The sequence below is a fragment of the Populus nigra genome, chromosome 1 (assembly GCF_951802175.1).
Source record: "Populus nigra chromosome 1, ddPopNigr1.1, whole genome shotgun sequence".
Taxonomy (NCBI): domain Eukaryota; kingdom Viridiplantae; phylum Streptophyta; class Magnoliopsida; order Malpighiales; family Salicaceae; genus Populus; species Populus nigra.
This window is the reverse complement of record NC_084852.1, coordinates 25368810-25389945: the sequence shown is the minus strand read 5'-3', so window position 1 is coordinate 25389945 and position 21136 is coordinate 25368810. Positions and strand designations below refer to the sequence as shown.

The window sequence follows — 21136 nt, the reverse complement described above, 5'->3', positions numbered from 1 at the left end:
GAAGTAGAAGCATGAAGGAAATGAACTAGTGAAAGGTATGAAAGTCCTAAATCTAATCAAATAATTTAAGATGCAAAGAATGAAAGGAGTTTGAAGGAAATGAATTAGTGAAAGGTATAAAAGTCCTAAATCTAATCAGAGAATTTGAAATGCAAAGAATGAAGGAATTAGATACCAACAAGAATTAGTCTGACAAACTTCTCGACATTGCTTACAAAGTAAGGCTTCTTGGTTTTAATTTCTCTGATTCAATGATTGTTCAAAAAGTTCTTGTAACGGTTCCTGAAAAATTTGAAGTCATAATATCATCGATAGAAAACTCAAAAACTCAAAAGATATAACAAGTATCACTTTAGCAGAACTATTATATGCATTGCAAGCTCAAGAACAAATAAGACTTATAAGGCAAGCAGGTTCTGTGAAAGGTGCATTTTTGCTAAGTCACATAACAATATATAACAAAGATATATAAATAACAGCAATAACAACACAACATTTTCATCATATCCTTAATGCAAAAAATCCAACCATCCACAAAACATATGTTGGTGGAGGCCGGATACAAAATATAACAAGTGTGGTCAATTAGGACATATTGAAAGGGTATACAAATCTCAACAACAACAAGGAGAAGTCAAAACTATTGTTTAATAACCTGAAGAAGAGCAACGGTTTATGGCTTCATGCTTTGTTACCAGTAACTCAATAGAAAGCTAGCTTATAGACAGTGGTTGTACAAGTCACATGACTTACGATCAAGAACTTTTCAAAAATCTTGGCAAAACTATCATTTCTAAAGTTAGAATTGTAAATGAAGCTTATCTAGCAGTAAAAGGCAAAGGAACAATGGCAATTAAAGGCATCACAAGTTTAAAATTAATTTCTAATGTCCTATATGTTCCTGAAATTAATCAAAATGTTTTGAGTATTGGTCAGCTGTTGGAGAAAAGATATAAGGTGTTATTTGAGGATAATTTTTGCTTGATTACTGATGCACAAAACAGAGAAGTGTTTAAAGTCCAAATGAAGAGTAAAAGCTTTGCCTTGAATTTTATGGAAGAAAAATAAGTTACGATACACAAAGAAGATAACAGTACAATGCTTTGGCATAAAAGATTGGAGCATTTTCATCATACAACCCTACTTTTTATGAAGAAGAATCTTGTGAAAGGCTTACCTGATTTAGAAGAAAAACTTTCTCTATGTGCAGCTTGTCACTATGAAAAGCAGACAAGACTTCCTTTTCTACAAAACAAGACTTGGAGAGCTACACAAAAACTACAGTTAATGCACATTAATGTGGGAGGACCTCTGAAACCATCATCATTGAATGGCAAATAAGTATTATATTGCTTTCATTGATGATCATACAAGAATGTGTTGGATTCATTTCATGAAATATAAATCTGAAGTTTTTGACATCTTCCTAAAAGTTTAAATGTCACAACTCGAATCCCGGGTCCATAATCGGCAATGCAGGAGCGGTGTCGAAAGGACACATCATCTATGCTAAGCCTCAGAGCGGACATATCAAAAGAATAAGTTATTCAAAAATACGCAGCATTTCATAATCTTCAAAAATATTATATTATTTAAAACTAATGAAATCAAAAGATAGTTCAAAACTCTTCATCGGTAATTAAAACAAAAAAAATAATTCATAATACTCACTACATTGTCAAAATCCAAACTTAATTGAAACAAGGTAATAATGGAGCATCTAAAACAACAAATCAAAACTAAAAGGAAAACCTCGCAAAATAAGTAAGGCATACCGACCAAAACTGAAGAAGCAGGAACACTCAACAAGTCCACATGCTAATAGAAACTAAGAACCTGAAATAATATTACGAATGACGGGTGAGTTCAACCAACTCAGTGAGGGAATAATATTTAATATACATTTTAGATATTTTAGATATTAATAGTTTGCAAGACTATTTATCTTGATATACATATACATATACATACTAAACATATTATTATAAAGTAGTGGAATACATGTCAGAGACCAGATGACACCCGAAGGTGACCAGATGACATCCAAAGGTGACCGGATGACACCCGAAGGTGACCACTATGGGATGATCAATCGCCACAGGTTGATACCTCTCTCACCAGCTAGGTATACAGAATACTATGTGCACATAGGCTAACTACTCTCCTTTAGCATGGAGTTACTGACAAGTCCTATATCAAAGCATAATAGATATTTACATAATCATTAAAGAAATGTATATCATATCAAATAGAATTTAGTTTGACAAATTGCGAATGCAAATTCAAGAATAAATGAATACTCGAAAAATAAAGCAAAATATATAAATATTCAAGAAATTAACTAGGTGTACTCATCGTATAATAAATATACATATTTATTTATATTATATGCATATTAAATATTATCCCACTCACCTGGAAGAATATAGATTAAAAGGAATATCAGATGAAAGACCCGAAAAACCTATTGAGGATCGTTAGGGAACCTACAATAAATATATGAAATATACTCAAAAGCAATTCAAAACAACACAATTAAAAGATTCCAATGCATAAAAGAAAACCAGGTTTAGTCTCTTAGGTTTAGGGACTAAAACGACAATTATCCAAAACAGGGACCAAAACATAATTTTACCCAAACTGGACCAAACTATAAATACATAACCATACTGAAATTTCAATCCTGTCCAGAACGACACAGGGACCAAACTGTAATTTTTTTAAAAGTTCATGGACTAAAATGTAAATTCCTAAAATTGAGGGATCAAACTGAAAATATTCTATATCAATTATCAGACTGAGATTCATCATCCTTAACCTCATAATAACACTGTACAGAATCTCAAAATACATTTAGGGATCAAATTGTAATTTTTCCAAAGTTTAGGGACTAAACTGAAATTTTCATAAATCAAGGACCAAAATAAAATTTGGTCATCTTCAATCTCAAGACCATTCTATCCAGATTTTACAGTAAGGTTAAAATGAATTTCTTAACCTATAAAAATTAATTTAAACAAATCAACTCACAAATTCTTATTTCTAACAACATACTAATTAATCACCTAACATTAAACCCTTAATAATCATAAATCAATCTTAACAACATAAACTTCTAATCCTTATAAACCCTAATCTGTCTCTCTCTCTCTCTCTTTCTCTCTCTCTCTCTCTCTCTCTAATCCTTCCATAAACAAATCATAATTAAAAGTAACATGAGAGAGAATCACTTACTTGTTACTTCCACTTTTCTTAAACCCAAAACTCATGATCAAAAACTGAAATCCTTGATTTTATGAGGAGAGGGTCACGGCGGCCACAAGACTTAAAAGGGAGAATAATAATTCTCTTCCAACTTTTCCTTATATACCTAGGTTAACTTAGGTTGGGTTTGGACTGACTTGGACTTGAGTTTGGCCCAAAAGTTTGGGTCTTACATTAAAGCTTGGGTGGAAAAACAAAGTACATACAAAGTACAGGTGATTAGATCGGACAATGGAATATAATATATCTTAGAGAAATTTAACAAATTGTGAAAAAAAAGGCATTGAGCACCAGTTGACATCACTTTATACCCCTCAACAAAATAGGGTGGTTGAGAGGAAAAACATAACACTTATGGAGATGACAAGGTGTTTATTACATGACAAAGGGCTGCCAAAGAATTTATGGGCTAAGGCTGCAAACACAATAGTTTTTCTATTGAACAAATTGCCAACAAAAACTCTGCAACAAAGGACTCCATTTGAAGCATGGTATGGCTATAAATCAAAGTTGTAGAATTTAAAAACTTTTAGTTGCCTTTGTTTCTCTTATATTCCTCAGGTTAAGAGAGAAAAACTTGATAAAAAGGTAGAATCTAGGATCTTTATAGGCTACAGTTCAGTTTCAAAAGCCTATAAGATTTATCTTTCACAAGACAACAAAATAATTGTTAGCAGGGACATCCAATTCTTTGAGTCAGAAAGTTGGAGCTGAGAGAATGATAAGAAGCTTGAATTCCGAGAGGAGAATGATGACATTGATGATGAACCTGTTACAAAAACCAGATCACTCTTTAACATCTATCAGAGTTGCAATGTTGCAATAATTAAGCCTGCATGATATGAAGAAGTCACGGCAGATCAACATTGGATGGTTGCAATGAAGGAGGAGTTTATGATGATTGAAAAAAACTAGACTTGGATGCTAGTGAATATGCCTGCACATAAAAAGGCCATAGGAGTCAAATGGGTTTATGGAACCAAATTCAATTATGATGATTCTATAAACAAATATAAGGCAAGGCTTGTTGTCAAAGGATATGCTCAGATGTTTGGGGTGGATTTCTCTGAGACTTTTGCTCTAGTTGCTAGACTTGAAACCATAAGAATGTTATTGGCTCTTGCTGCTCAAAATGGTTGGATTATACACCAAATGGACGTCAAATCTGCTTTCTTAAATGGATATTTGGAGGAGGAAATTTTTGTGGAGAAGTCTGAAGGTTTTGTTGTTCAAGGAGAAGAAGAGAAAGTATATCTATCGAAAAAGGCTCTATATGGTTTAAAGCAAGCACCAAGGGCTTGGTACAGTATGATTTATACATATAGACTTAAGCTTCACGAAAAGCCTAAGTGAATTCACACTATATCTTAAGAAGGTTAATGATGAATTACTTGTGGTTTCTCTTTATATTGATGATTTACTTGTGACAGGAAGCAACATGAAGCAGATTGATACTTTCAAAAGGAAAATGAAGAATGTTTTTGAGATAACTGATCCGGGAAAGATGATATTCTTCATTGCCATGGAAGTTAAACAAAAGTATAATGAAATCTTTATATGTCAGCACAAATATGACAAAGAGATTCTAAAAAAGTTTAACATGGAAGAATGCAGGCTCATAACAACACCAATGAATGAAAATGAGAAATTTTGCAAAGAAGATGGGGCTACAAAGATTGATGAAAAGCTTTATAGAACCTTAATATGTTATTTGATGTATCTTACTGCAACAAGACTACAAAACTAGACATTATGAATGCTACAAGTGTACTTTCAAGGTATATGCATTGTGCAAATGAACTTTATTTTCAAGTAGCAAAAAGAATTGTCATATACATCAAAGGAACAATTGTGTATGGATTGAGGTTCTGTCAAGTTAAAAACTTCACACTCCATGGTTATTCTGATAGTGATTGGGCCAATTGTGTTGATGACATGAGGAGTACTTCAGGTTATTAATTTAGCTTTAGTTCTGCTATTTTTTAATGGAGTTCTAAAAAACAAGAAGTCATTGCTCAGTCTATAGCAGAAGCAGAACATGTAGCTATTGTTGCTGCCGTGAATCAAGCTCTCTGGATTAGAAAATTGATGACTGATCTACATATGGAGCAAAAAAAAAGCACATAGATACTTGTAGACAATCAAGCTGCAATTTCAATTGCAAGAAATCCAATGTTTCATGGCAAAACAAAACACTTCAAGCTGAAATTGTATTTTCTACAAGAGGTGCGAAGAGAAGGTGAAATACAATAAAGAATCAAAATGTTGACATTCTGTATTAAGGATGATTCCTTGAATCATGCTGCAGATCCCATCAGTCACAAATCTGCCAATAATCAAGCATGTAACAACTAGGAAATAAAAGGAAAATTGTCTATGTATGTTAACTTTGCTTTTTCAACTCTGTAACCGTTAGGCAGCATATCCCTAACTTTAGCTTCCCTTGTTAAGAATAGATTGTGCAGGCTTCGTATATATAGAATACTGATCTCTGTATTAGGTGACATTCTTGTGTGAGCAAAATAATATTCTTCTGTAAACAAAAGTTGAAACAAGCTGTGCAATAGTTTATATTCAATATGGTATCAGAGCATCACTCCACCGAGAATTTGATCCCCAACCCTGAAAATTTTCCTTCACCCATCACAAACCCGCATTCCACCACAGAAGCTCCACTCATTGCCCTGAATATTGCAACCCAAATCAATGAGAAACTTACACCCTCAACCTTCCCTCAATGGCGTGCACAGTTTGAAGCTCTTTTAATTGAATACAATCTCATTGACTATGTTACTGGTGATAAACCATGTCCTCTCCAAAATAATTCCTCTGTTTCTTCTCTTCAAAAATCTCATTGGGTCAGGCAAGACAAGTTGATTCTAAGTGCTATCTTAGCCTCCACTACACCCACCATCACTCCATTTATCTCCGCTACAGCAACATCCCAAGCCGCTTGGTGTAAATTAAACACCATGTATGCCAGCAAATCACGCAGTCGTGCCATGCAATTAAAAGAGGAACTTACTTTAATCAAGAAAGCCAGTCGGTCGATTCCAGAATACATGCACACTGTCAAGGCCCTTGCTGATGAGATTGCACTCATTGATCATCCCATTTCAGAGGATGATCTTACTCTTTACATTCTAAATGGTTTGGGACCTGATTACAGAGAAATTGCAGCACCAATCCGGGCACGAGAACGCCCACTATCTTTTGAAGAACTTCATGACTTGCTTGTTAGTCATGAATGTTATCTGCGTCGTCTTGATGCTACCACGCAGCAACTCATTGCTACAGCCAATTTCTCCAATCGCCGCTCGACCTCTGGCTCTTCCAATGGAGGCAATGTTTACAGGAGTTTTAACAAACCAGCAAAAGGAGGTTACTTTAAATATGATGGTTCTCCTGCCCCATCTCGTTATAATGGTAATGGTAACTCACGTGACCATAAGAAGCACAACCAATTTAATGGTCAACGCAGGTATTCACCAAAATGCCAAATATGTGATCAATTTGGTCACACTGCTAAGCATTGCTCACAGTTCAACTCCTGTAATGCCACCGTTAATTGTGTCTCCACATCACAAGCCAAGGATACTAAATGGCTTATTGACTCTGCTGCTTCTCACAATATCACCGGTGATCTTGCAAAATTATCTGTTCATTCCGAATATGATGGTACTGATGAGGTTGTCATTGGTGATGGATCAGGTTTGCGTGTTTCACACACTGGATCATTAGCATTTCATTCACCCACTCGTACCTTTCATATCACTGATACTCTTTGTGTTCCAAGTATACACAAAAATCTTATTTCTGTTCATCATTTTACTCTCCGAAACAATGTTTGTATTGAATTTCACCCTTTCTTTTTTCTTGTCAAGGATCAGATCACGGGGGCGGTCCTATTCAAAGGTGTATGTGAAAATGGTGTTTACACACTCCCGGATTCACTGGTATCCTCTCCAAAAATGGTTGCAAATGTTCATGAACGGACGTCACTTGATGGGTGGCACAAACGTCTAGGACATCCGTCTCAAAAACTTGTTAACCAAATTATCAAATCTTTTTCACTTCCAATAAAACACAAAGATCACGTATCTTATCTTTGTACCTCTTGTTCAATCAATAAAGCTCATAAGCAACCATTTCGTTCAACTAGTCTTGTAAGTCATGCACCACTTGATCTCATTTATACCGATGTTTGGGGACCCTCCAATACAGTTGGCCTTGATGGTTCACGCTTTTACTTGATTTTGGTTGATCATTTTACCAAATATATATGGTTCTATCCCATGTCCAATAAATCTTGTGTTAGCTGTATTTTTCCTCAATTTAAACACCTTGTTGAAAAACAATTTCATACCAAAATCAAAAGCATTTATTCGGATAATGGTGGTGAATTTGTTGCCCTCAAACAATATTTTTCTATCCATGGCATTAGTCACTACACCACTGCCCCTCACACACCTCAACAAAATGGTGCATCGGAACGTCGCCACCGTCACTTAGTATAAACTGGTCTTACTCTACTACATGATGCATCTCTTCCTCTATCTTACTGGTCTCATGCATTTTCCACAGCTGCATATCTCATTAATAGACAACCAACTCCTCTGCTCCACAACAAAACCCCATTTGAAATCTTATTTTGTCAGCCTCCTAATTATCTCAAATTAAAAAAATTTGGATGTCGCTGTTTTCCCCTCACAAAACCATACAATACAAATAAACTTCAACCAAAAGCCACCGCGTGTTTGTTTCTAGGATATTCTACAACTCAGAATGCTTACAAGTGTCTAGACTTATCCACTAACAAACTCTATCTCTCTCGCCATGTCCTGTTTGATGAAAGTCACAGCCCATTTCAGGCACTCACTCCTGCATCCAGCTCCTCTACTCCATCCTCTTCGGCGACTGTGCCACTCATCGATGTACCTGTTCCACTGTAACCTTCACCAGTGATCTTGGATCGTGCTGCCATTTCTGCATCACCTTCAGGTACCGTCTCTGCTCTTCCTTTTTCTGTTGAGGAACAATTGCCATTTAATTCTCCATGTTATAGTCCTACTATTGTTCATCATAGTGAGACTATCACTTCCTCACCAGTTTTGCCATTAACACCGGCTTCTCCTTCACCACTCACCACCGATGTTCCTATCCCTGCTCATCTTTCTCCCACTGTGCTTGATGTTGTTTCTCATCCTCAGCCCCAGCGAACCCATTCCATGATTACTAGGTCCTTGAATCAAATTTACAAACCCAAGCAATTTCATGTTGTTACCAAACATCCCCTCCCTAATGCTATTGAACCCAGTTGTGTGAGCCAGGCATTAGGTGATTCACGGTGGCGCCAAGCCATGTCTGCAGAGCTCACGGCTCTAATGCGACACAGCACATGGACCTTAGTACCTCCCCCGAAACATTGTCTTCCCATCGGTTGTAAATGGGTGTTTTGGGTTAAGAGGAACGCTGATGGGACGATTGATCGCTTTAAGGCGAGACTTGTTGCCAAAGGATTCAATCAACATCCTGGGTTAGACTACAAGGAAACATTTAGTCTGGTTGTGAAACCGGCTACTATTCGGTCTGTATTGACCATTGCTGTCACCCAAGGCTGGCAATTGAGACAACTTGATGTTAATAATGCTTTTTTGTATGGTTTGTTAAATGACAATGTGTATATGGTTCAACCTCCGGGTTTCAAAGATGATACCCATCCTCAATATGTCTGTTGCCTGAACAAAGCCATTTATGGCCTCAAACAAGCCCCACGGGCTTGGTATTCTACTCTCAGAGGTGCCATTTTAGAATTTGGTTTCATGAAATCCAGAGCTGATTCCTCCTTGTTCATTTATAAGACCACATCTGTTACTTGTTACTTCTTGGTGTATGTGGATGATTTGGTTATTACAGGAAATGATCCAATCTTTGTCTCATCCATCATTGACCAACTAAGCAATCGGTTCTCTGTAAAAGACATGGGTCAGTTGCATTTTTTCCTGGGCATGGAGATTATTCCTACTACCACAGGTCTGTTTTTGTCTCAGCATAAATACATCAGGGACTTGTTAACAAAGCTGAATATGCATGGCGCAAAAGAAGTTATCACTCCATTATCCACCACTACTGTGCTCAAGCTTCTTGATGGCACATCCTCAGTTGATAGCACTGAATACAGGCGTATTATTGGTGCCCTGCAATACTTATCTCTCACCCGACCTGACATTTCTTTTGCAGTTAACAAGTTGTCCCAGTTTATGCATAAGCCGACGACAACACATTTGACAGCTGCAAAACGATTGCTTCGATACTTGAAGCATACAATCTTCCATGGCATTCATATTCGTAGAGACATGAACCCCAAATTCATTACATATTCTGATGCTGATTGGGCAGGTAATTGTGATGATCGAAAGTCCACTTCAGCATACATATGTTTTCTTGGTTCCAATCCTATTTCCTGGAGCTCCAAAAAACAACGAGCTGTGGCAAGGTCGTCCACTGAGGCTGAATATCGCGCCCTTGCCTCTGCTGCCTCTGAAACGCTATGGCTTCTAGCACTTTTTACTGAACTTGGCTATTCCACCTCAGCTCCTCCACAGCTCCTCTGTGACAATTTGGGTGCCACACATTTGAGTTTCAATCCGATTCAACATTCTAGGATGAAGCACATTCAAATTGACTTGCATTTTGTTCGTGATCTTGTTCAAATGGGTACTCTTCATGTTCATCACGTCAATACCCAAGATCAACTGGATGACCTCTTGACGAAACCTCTATCTCGACAACGGACAGAACTTCTTCGGACCAAGATTGGAGTAACCGATGGTGACTCCATCTTGCGGGGGCGTATTAAGGATGATTCCTTGAATCATGCTGCAGATCCCATCAGTCACAAATCTGCCAATAATCAAGCATGTAACAGCTAGGAAATAAAAGGAAAATTGTCTATGTATGTTAACTTTGCTTTTTCAACTCTGTAACCGTTAGGCAGCATATCCCTAACTTTAGCTTCCCTTGTTAAGAATAGATTGTGCAGGCTTCGTATATATAGAATACTGATCTCTGTATTAGATGACATTCTTGTGTGAGCAAAATAATATTCTTATGTAAACAAAAGTTGAAACAAGCTGTGCAATAGTTTATATTCAATATTCTGAGCAAGACACTTCCTAAAGCTTAGTACAAATTTTACAAATTTTTCAGACAAAGGCTTGGAGTCTGCAGCTCCAGGGCCAAAGAGGAGTGTTGAATTAATGTCTCAGAACCTGCTAATGTGGAAGATGCGAAGAATTTAGAGTTAAATAAAACTCATGCTGGATTGAAGTTTTCAGAGTTTGTTAGGATTTGTCATAATCTTCTTTTCTATGATGTAACAAACAACAGCAGATTTTGCTGCTGTTTGTTTGCTTTTGTTGCTTTTAACAAGTTGTTCAAATAACACTTATGGTGATCAATAAAGTAACCATGTTTTCAGAATAGCTTTGTTCTTCGTTAACATTTACATTTTATTTTGGCAAAATCTATCAATTATTATGGTTAAAATGAGTAAACTCACTCTTAATCCACTTATCAATGACGTATTTATCTATTTTTAATTATGGAAAAGACTCTCTCCCTCTCTTTTATCTCTATTTAACTTTAATGCTATAACAATGACGACATGGCCATCTGAACATATACACAATTACACATACATGATGAGATCTCCCAAAAAACAAGAAGAAGAAGAAGAAGAAGAAGAAGCACTCTTCCAGTCCATCGGATCTCAACATCATCGTAAGCACTTGCATTAAATAACTACTGGCAAATTGATGAGAACATTGACATCATTCGTGTAATATTTAAAGCTAAATTTGTCAACCAGCAATGCTTGATTGACCATTAACAATATATACATCTCAAGCTTAGGATTGGACAAATACATTAATCTGCTATTCATTTACTTTTTATTAATAAGGACGAGAATTCAGCTGGAACTTAAATGAATACCACATGAATGATGAACAGAGTGTCAACCTTAAATATATATACTTTGGTATTATATGTATTTTTAGATACACCTACAACATTTATATTTTTTTTAATTCAATACAATATAAATATATATAAAGGAGGAGAAAGAAAATTATTAGCCATCGATAGATTCAAATAAAATAAACTCAAAAAAACCCTAAATAGACCCGAAAAATCCTCTAAAATAGACCCAAAAAACACACATTGGACTCGGGTTATCAAACCCGAGCCCCATATATAGCTAGGGGGCAAGGAAAATTAACTCGGGCATGGTAGCCCAAGCTCATGATTGGCCAGGTGCATTGGCTCGAGCAACATGCTTGAGCCCATTCTGGGATGGCCACATGTACATCTAGACGTGCTACCCAGCATCCCCTTAGACTCGGGTGTACGCCTCGAGCCTAATATGTGTGGGTCCAAGCAACATGCCTGGATTTATTTTTTATTTTTAATAGGCTCGAGCCCAACACTTATTATAAAATTTTTCTGAGACTCCACATTAGTTCCTCAGTATTTTTCACTAATTCTATATATATTATTTTAACTATAACACAGTTTAAAATATCATAATAAAATTACATGATTTATAAATACATTATAAATCCTTGAAGCCAAATTTAATAATCCTTGAAGCCAAATTTAATAGATGATGTAGCTGCCAAATTTACAATAAAGAAGTTCTAATAAATTTATCAGTCCTCCTAGATGAAGATTTATTGTTTATGCATGATTAATTTTCTCCACAATTATGTTTTAGTAATACAATTCATCCAAGTAAAAAAAACAAAAAAGTGAGCATTGCTCGAATGTAATCACTTGAAATCCTCTCCATCACCCGTACTCCCATCACTAAAAAGAAAGCATGCTCTTTTATATAATCACAAAAATGCAACCACTACAAAAACCATGGGAGAATTTGAATTGTCAATTGAAAAAAGCAACGCACTAAAATTAGAGAATTTGAATTTGAAATGATTTTGAGGAAGAATTCAATTGAAAATTTAAATATATTTCACAAAGAGTCCCACAGCATCATCGTACAGGCCCACTTTCCAGTTTGAATCTAGATGGACACCACAAAAGACGAGGAGTAATAAATTATATATTTGCACTCCAAAGAATTTAATGGAGAAAGCAGTCAATTACAGCATAATATAAGTAAAGAAGTTGATTGACAGAAATGATAATCCAATTTCTTGAGTTTAAGAAACTGATCACTCTTCTCTTTCTTCTACCTCATACCACAGCTTAAATAAGGAATATCGGGAGGGAGTGAAAACCAGCTAGCCAGCACACCGCACATGCAGAAGGAAAGAAAGGCTCACGTACACCTTAGCTCCCTAGCCTAAAGAATAAGAAATGATATTGTACAATTTACTCGTACTAATACAGAGACACGAAGTAAAAAGAAAAAAGGGATGGATGAGGGGATCATCATCGTCGATCATGGGCAATTGGGGTTTCTTCCAGGACCACCATAGAAAAAGTAGGTGCCCCAATCACCACTCCTGCCGTTCTGGACATCATAGCAACTGGATTGCTCGGTAAAAGTGCCGAGCCCTTTAGGATCCCTGAGACTATTGGATCCGTCAACAATTTGAATATTCCTGAAGTAGCCAGCTTTTCCAAACCCTTCTTCAGGGAAATGCCCGCTCCCCATTTCAGTTGTTGTGTGTTGCTCATCTGATTCTGAGTTTACAATCTCACCTCCCCACTCTATCATCGTTGCGCTGTCTGTCAAGTAGGAAAAGAGGAAGCCTGGCCAGTATCCTAGCACGTAGTCATTCCCAAATTGAATCCACCAGTTTCCCTCTTTCGGGTCCTACAGACAACACAGACAACATCACTGAATGTGCCAACTCACGTGCAGGTACAGTCTGGTCTCAAATATTTTTTAAGAAAACAGCAACATAAGATGCATGCATGATAGGATAAAGACATGCATTGCGCCATTTATATGTCAGAGATTCTCTGCGTTTCGTTTATTTAATTTTTCAAAACACAAATGCAGGTAGATCAATTTACATGTTTCTTAAATTATACTCGTCTACCTTCCAAACAAGAAGGCTGATATCATACTGGGAGCCACGGTAGCCAGAAACAGGAAAGATGCTTGCCCCCATCGCTATTTCATTGTTGATTTGAATAAAGCCTGTGCACAGCAGATTGTAGCAACCTGTGGCTTGATAGGCGTCACTCTGTCACAAGACAATTAATCAATATTAATTGCTCCATTATAAGTAATTAACAGTCTGGCCAACCCATTATTAATGTTTAATAAATGAAGGTACTGATCATGAAAACAAGAAATAATACTTAAAATTAACGAAGACAAATTCATTAGTTAGTAGTACTTACAGTCCAATATGTGAAGAGTCTTGTTCTGTTATCTCCATATAGATCTGGACTAACCTGTTATTTACAGAGGTATAATTAAAGACCAAGCAAGATAATATGTACATATTGATGGTAATAATAATGTATGATTTTTTAAAAAGAAAATTAATTAACTTAAGATAACACAATTACCTGCCATCCAGCTTCAATGCTGTTAAGATCTTGACCAAAAGTACCTCCAAGGATCCAGATTTGAGACAAGCTGAATTCATTAGGCTGTTGTGTTTTGGGCTCCCAAACGTTAATGGTGGCCTTAGCTCCATAATACTTATCTCCTTCCACATATACTATCGCATGCTAATAAAGACTCCAAGCAAGAAAAACAAATATTATCTGTCAGAACAAATTAATTATAGAACCAACCAAGATACTTGAAGCTATAGCTGAAATTAATAATAAAACTAATTAAGTTTCTTTAATTTCCTTCACTATCTATGCGTTCGCTTAAATGCTAGCTAGTTAGCTACTGAATTAAATGAGACAAGATTAACTAATAATTATTAATTAAGTACTATGAGTATAACTTTGAAGTACGTACCTGGTGGCCAGTTTGAGTAATGAGGTCAGGTTGTGCAGACCTGGGTTGATGAGGAATTTTAGTGGGCTTCTTCTTGCCAAACCTTTCGACAGAGCTTGCCCTTAATACATCTTCTTTTTTAGTTCGCCTTATGGGAATAGTTCCTTCAGGACACCTTCCTTTCAAGTGCCACAACTGGGTTATTGGTTTTGATGATGTTGCTTTCTGTGCAGACACCCTTTTGCTTTCCTCGAACTTAGTCCCTTCTGGGTGGAAATTTGGTCTCGTCTGCAACCAGTCACAGGACGCTAATTAACAACCTAGATAAAATATGTAGCTAGCTAGCTGTTACACACACACACACACAATTAACAGTGGACTTACCTGAATTGTATGGTTCTTGAGCAGAGGATGATCAAAAGCCGGTTGGTGAGCAATATGGACGCAGTCGATGATATCTCCATCCGGGCTCTGTTATACAGTACACGATTTGCAATAATTATTACAAGAGTAGTTGAACGAATGGATGATGAAGACCAACAACTTGAAAAGGGTAGAGACAATAATAGATTAATAGCAACCAGCAGAAAGTAAGGGATTGAGGGAATTGATTAGAGATGAGAAAGAAGTAAAAAAAAGATAATCAGGTAGGACGAGGAGCTGACCTTGATGGTTTTAAGAGGAGGCTTGTTCAGGCGCTTCAAATGCTGGTGAGCATCCAACATTTTGTGCTGAGACATGGATATGCTGCTGCTTTTACGTGAAGCAGGTGCTGCTTCTGCGGATGTCATTTGGGAGCTGCAGGATAGCAATAAAATCACTATCAACAAACTGATAGTGCTACCCCAGCTCCTCCTCAGTAAATGTGCCGCCATCATTACCAAACGATTAATATGTATATCCCTCAATCCCCCTTCGCTATCCAAATTAATTACTAAAAAGATACCAAGAATGTACTATATATAAGAAGAAAGTAGTAATAAATTAGCAAGCTTAGCAGAGCCCAGTTGGGAAGTTGGAAGAGCAGGCTTCTATAGGCAGTAGTAGTGTTTCATAATTCAACAAGTTGAGGCTGTAGCGGTGTTAGCATCTGGGATGAGGATGGAATTGTGGTGGTGCCAACTAGATATTAGTGATATAGTAGTGGGAGTGAGTGGCCACGTTTGAGACCTTGGTTTGCCTTCCTGCCTGCTCAACGCAGCTTATCCTGCGCACCCCCCTACCCCCACTAATCACCCCTTGATTTGATCCATTCCCTACCACTTCATATACAGACAAACGGTTTCCCACTACAATCCAATAAAGATTGCCGACGCTTATCTTATGAATACCCCCCCTCCCTCACCTCTTTTGCTTCCCTTTGCTTTGCTTTTGCTGTAAAGTGGAGAATTAACAAATACTTAATACTTTATTTATTATATATACACGGGGACGAATCCAGAATTTGCAAAGTGAGGCGGGGGAATTGTATAGTTATGCTGGTGGGGGCAAAAGGATGGTCTTGAGGAAATGTATAATTTTCAAGGGTGATTTTATTTATACTTTATTGATCATGGGTTAATAATTTGTGACAGGAAACTTTTGGAGTTTCTGCAAGGAATTATGATAGCTAGCTAGCTAGCTAGCTTCAATTACGCCTTTTGGTGAAAACTGAAAAGCCGAAAGGGACAACATCACTTTTTTTTTAATTATTATTATCCTCTCGCCAGTTCAGTTCCCGTGATGACATTTTGGAATTCAAAAATTAGATAGCCTTCCCCTCCCCCCGCCCAAAAATAATTTTATGAAATCTTTTTGTGTTTAAAAAGATTTTTTAAAAAGAATTTAATTTTAATTTTGATGTGTTAATATTAAAAATAAATTATTTTGAAATATTTTAAAATAAAAAAACTTTTTAAAAATCAACTAGTTTCACAACAAATTCTTTAATGGTGACAATCAAACCACAAAATTTCCATTATTTTATTGTACATTTTGTTATATTGTTATATGCTTGATTTATTATGTGTTTTATATGATATTTTTTAAAATTATTATTTAATTTTATTTAGGATTTTTATTTTATTTTTACATTATTATATTAAAATTATTAAAATATACTAAAAAAATATAAATTTAATATTTTTTTCAAATCAAATACTTTTTTAAAATCCACATAAATATAATTTAAAATATAAAAACCAAAATTACCAGACCATAGCTCGGGGATGAGATAAACATAGATAGAGGCTGACTTGTCACATGCATAACAAGAAAGTCTCCTCTTTCTCTATCACTTAAACTCCATAGCGACAGCGATGATTCATGTATAGTTGCGTTTGGAAATACAAGTGTGTGGTTGTGTTTTAATATTTTTTATTTAAAATAATACTTTTTTTTAGATTTTAAAAGTTTTTAATTTTTTTAATTTTTAGATTTTTTATTGTGTTAATATTAAAAATAGATTTTAAAAATAAAAAATATATTATTTTAATATATTTTCAAACAAAAAAACACTTTAAAACATAATCTCTATTACACTTTTAAAAAAACCTCTATATTTTTCTATGGAAAAATTTTCCGTGTTTTATTAAATTTGGCTTGACTAGTGGGTTAACAAGGTAATTCATTGTCCCCACTTCAAATTTGTTTCAAATTAAATAAGATAAAGATTAATCTGGTATAATATAATCGACCTTGAGAATATATTAGTCAAAACCTAGATTATATTTTTTCTTAAAATATTTTTCAAAGTGATATCGATCTAATATATGCTTATAAAAAAAAATATTACAATGATGATGTTTTGGATTGATTTGTGTTAATTTAGGTTAACCCTCAAACCATAACCTGGGTTATGAGATTAATTGAGTTAATTTTTTTAAAAAAAAATCTATTTTTATTTAATTATAAAATAATAAAAATATATATATTTATAAGAAAGACAATGAAAAAAGCTATGGAGAAAAATATATATTTTTAATCAAAATTATCTTTTCTAATTCATGTAATTTTTTTTGTTGATTTGTCAACGAAACAATTTTTTTATTAACAACTTGGTTAATTGAATAAAAAGTAAAGGCAATAAGGAGAATATTAAAAAAAAAACCTATAACAATTTGATTAAAAAATAATATATATTTTTAATAAAAAAACATTTCTTTATATTCATGAAAACATGTTTTTCTTATGAGAAACATTATAATTTTCAAAGCAACTTTTAATTAGAAAATAAAAAAAACATTAATCAATATTTTTATGCACATAAAAAATATAAGAATAATATATTTGGAAAAATTATATAAAAACAATTACAAGAAAAAAAAATAATATAGGAGAAAAGATGGAACAAATAAACACGAGTGTCGTTTCATGGGGTCATTTTATAACTTAAGATTATAAATAATAATAATAAAAAAGAGTTGCATGTTTATGTTATCATGCATTGGTAAATTAGTGCTCCCATGTGTTATCAATAAGAAAAAATAGTGTTTTTAAGAACATAAAATAATGAAAATAATTGCTTTTGTTTTTTGGTAGAAAATTAATGATTTTGTGGTATAACAAAAGTCACCAGTTGTATTAAAAAAAAATGCTAGATATATAATCACAGGAAAAGGTAATAAAAATTGAATAATTTTAATTTTAGTACATTAATAATTTAAAATAAACCGATAAAATTGAAACATATAAAGTGAAATAATTTTAATATATAAAGTGAAATAATTTTAGCACATTAATAATTTTTAGGTGGAAGTAGATTATATCAGGAGATGCTTGATCATATATACGACGTCGTATCTGATTAAAAGTGAACGAAGTGAGCTTAGGATTGCATGGCTAATTAATATTTTTAATGATGGTCTGAAGAAATTAGAAAAACACTCAAAAAGTTAGTTATCAGCAGCATTCGCAACTTGACAAAAGCGCATCCATATATATATATATATATATATATATATATATATATATATATATATATATATATAAATGATATAAATGATTTGATTTGTCAAACATTGATTCAAAAGGCAGAACAGAGTAGAGACCCGTGAGGTGAATGTCATAGAAAACACACCCGTGATTATATGTCACGGAGTAAAGTATCAGCCAAATCATTGATATGGACAGCGTTACACCATCAAAGATAAGATAAAAAACAGACCCTCTTCTTCTTGTTTTTTTCTTTTTTTTAAAAAAAAAAAGGGCCGTCAAAGGTAGATTTCGGGCTGACTACTTGTATCTTGGGCTAGGCCCATGTGAGGCTATATGGGCCTTGGTGTAAATCTTGGCCACTGGCCACTCTTTTACATATTTTGAAAATCTTGCTTTGTCCATTCTAAAAAGGAATCCTCTAAACATTTCACGATATTGTCATTTTAAGTGGCATTGAATCACTGGTGGTGTAAAAAAATCATTTTAATTTATTAGTTTAAGTTGTTAGGTAAAGATTCAAAATATAATTTGAATTACTTTTTAATATACTTTCACAAATAAAAAAATTTTGAACTTGAAACTTGTGTATAGATCTGGATTATCTTATTTTTAATTTTTATTAAATAAATAAGGATAGTGAGATTCGAACTCATAATTACTTGGTTATCAAGATTCTGATATCTTATCAAAGAACTATCTTAATCTAATAGTTTAAACTATTAGATAATACCTCAAGATATAATTTATATTATTTTTAACACAAATCACATGTATTTGATGATGCACAAGCTCTTTAGAAGCCTTTCTAGAAGAGAATATAGAAAAATCTGGGCAAGAGAGGTTCCGGTAATAAAAAATTTACCCCCATAGATTATGAAAATGTAATAACATTCAATACATGAAATTAGACTAGATAGAACATGACAAATTTATTTATAATAATATTTGATGTGTAGGGGAGGCTGGCGGGGCTCGAGTTTTTGTTTTTTTAAAAAAAATCTTAATTTTTTCTTTAATAATTTAAAATTTTAAAATAAAAATTGATAAAATTTAAATTTAAACCCGACTCTCCTGACAATTTCTTGATATGCCCATGTTAATAGAAGACATAATAAAGAGCAGTTTTCTTCCATCCAACTGGAGTTCTGTTGTCCAATCTGAGCATGTTCTGGCATTGGAAGATTAGGAGTTAAAAGCAAGCCGACATGTACATGTGCATCATCACTAACTCGGTCTCTGGAGTCAGGAGTCAGGACAGCAAGAGCACCCAGCCTCCGGACAGAAGCAAAGTACAGAGCCCCATTTTTTCTAAGACTCAATCCCCACATCCTGGATGAAAATTAAACAGGGAAGTTTATTTTTATGTTTTAAAAGTATTTTTAAAATAAATAAATTTATTTTATGTTTTTATATTATTTTAACATATTAATATTAAAAATAAATTTTAAAAAATAAAAAAATTAATATATTTTTAAATAAAAATATATTTTAAAACATAACTATTTTTACAGTAAAAAAAAAGAGAGCTCACACTCTGACAACAGAAAGCAACCAAGCACGATGAGAGCAGCGGCCCTAAGTGGATTAATTGATATAGGACATCTCCTGAAAGCATGTTTGACAGTAGATTTGGTTTGAGATGGATTTATTTTTTAAATATTTATTATTAAAAAGTATTTTAAAATAATATTTTTTTAAAAAATTATTTTTGATATTAATATATTAAAACAGTCCATGATATTAAACTATTAATATAAAACAAAAAAATTAAGATTTTTCATACACATAATTTAATCGTATCGTAAAAACAAACACTTTCTTATTTTATCCCCCGATACTTGATAACACAGCCTTAACAAGTATGAATAATGATTAAAAATCCTGTAAAAAAATCAATACAATTCAAAAATTTAAGTTTTTAAGTGGCAGTTCAAGATGTGATTTATATTATTTTTTAACACATCCCTTCAACTGAAAGCTTTTTAACATTAAAGTTTATACTGACTCACATTACTTTATATTTATAGAGATGATGAAATTTAAACTCTTCACTGCAAATCAATTTAAATATTTAAATAATTTTTATAAAATTATAAAATATAATTTATATTATTATGTAGTAAATCCTACATTAAAAATGACGATTTAATAAATAAAAAACAAAAGCAAAAGGGGCTGGGCTGGAGTGATGAAGAGTAAGCTTTTGTATTGTATTTGAGGTCCCCTGGCAAAGGACCTTTTTCCCGATGTGAAATGGCCAAAATCCGGCACCGGCATGCATATCCTCTCCACCAGCCTCTCACCGGAAAGAAAAGTCCCACAGCCCGAAGGGCCCCCTCCCTCAGGTATGGTAAAGGTTAAGAGGGGTGCATGTATGGTTATGGTCCACTGGTTCATGATTTCCTTTCGAGAAATATGGTGGTGTCTTTCTGTGACTGGATTCTTGAAATCAGCTTTCCTGTTGCTTTCATCTTTACAAATGAATGAGAATCACCAATCTGTCCCCTTCTTCGGTTCTTTCTTCCAAGTCTCGTTGACTTTAGACCTATTTGAGAATGTTCAAAGGATAACTTTTAGAATAATTTTAAAAAATATATATTAAAATAATTTTTATTTTTAAAATTTTGCTTTTAATATAAACACATCAAGATAATAAAAATATATAAAATAATAATTTTTTAAAAAAAAAACTCCACTTTTTTAGAAAAACATGATTAATTCAAAACTTTGTGCATGTAATAGTATTACTAAACCCAGTCAGCTTATAATCATATTTCAAATTCAATATAATAAAAGTTAATTAAATAGAATAATTTAAAACTCAATTAACTTGGTTAAAATTAGTTTACTTTAAAAAAAATTAAAATAATATTATTTTAATTTGATTAGAATTATCCAACACATGACTCAGATCCTGATAATATTATCAAATCCAATAAGCTCGTGGGTAAACTTTGTAGATTAAATTTCAAATTAAATACAATGAAAGTTAATTAAATAAAATAATTCAAGACTCAATCAACT

General features: G+C 33.9%; 1 protein-coding gene across 1 annotated transcript; it reads right to left on the bottom strand.

Annotated features, from left to right (window-relative positions):
- Positions 1-12365: 12365 nt before the first annotated feature.
- LOC133706056 (protein neprosin-like) lies at positions 12366-15412 on the bottom strand. The gene is made up of 7 exons (XM_062131575.1): positions 14863-15412; positions 14582-14668; positions 14219-14485; positions 13813-13977; positions 13642-13695; positions 13335-13481; positions 12366-13105 (listed from the first exon to the last, which is right to left on the bottom strand). Exons 1-7 carry the CDS (start codon positions 15073-15075, stop codon positions 12728-12730), a joined length of 1311 nt encoding a protein of 436 aa, XP_061987559.1. The 5' UTR covers positions 15076-15412; the 3' UTR covers positions 12366-12727.
- Positions 15413-21136: the final 5724 nt, after the last annotated feature.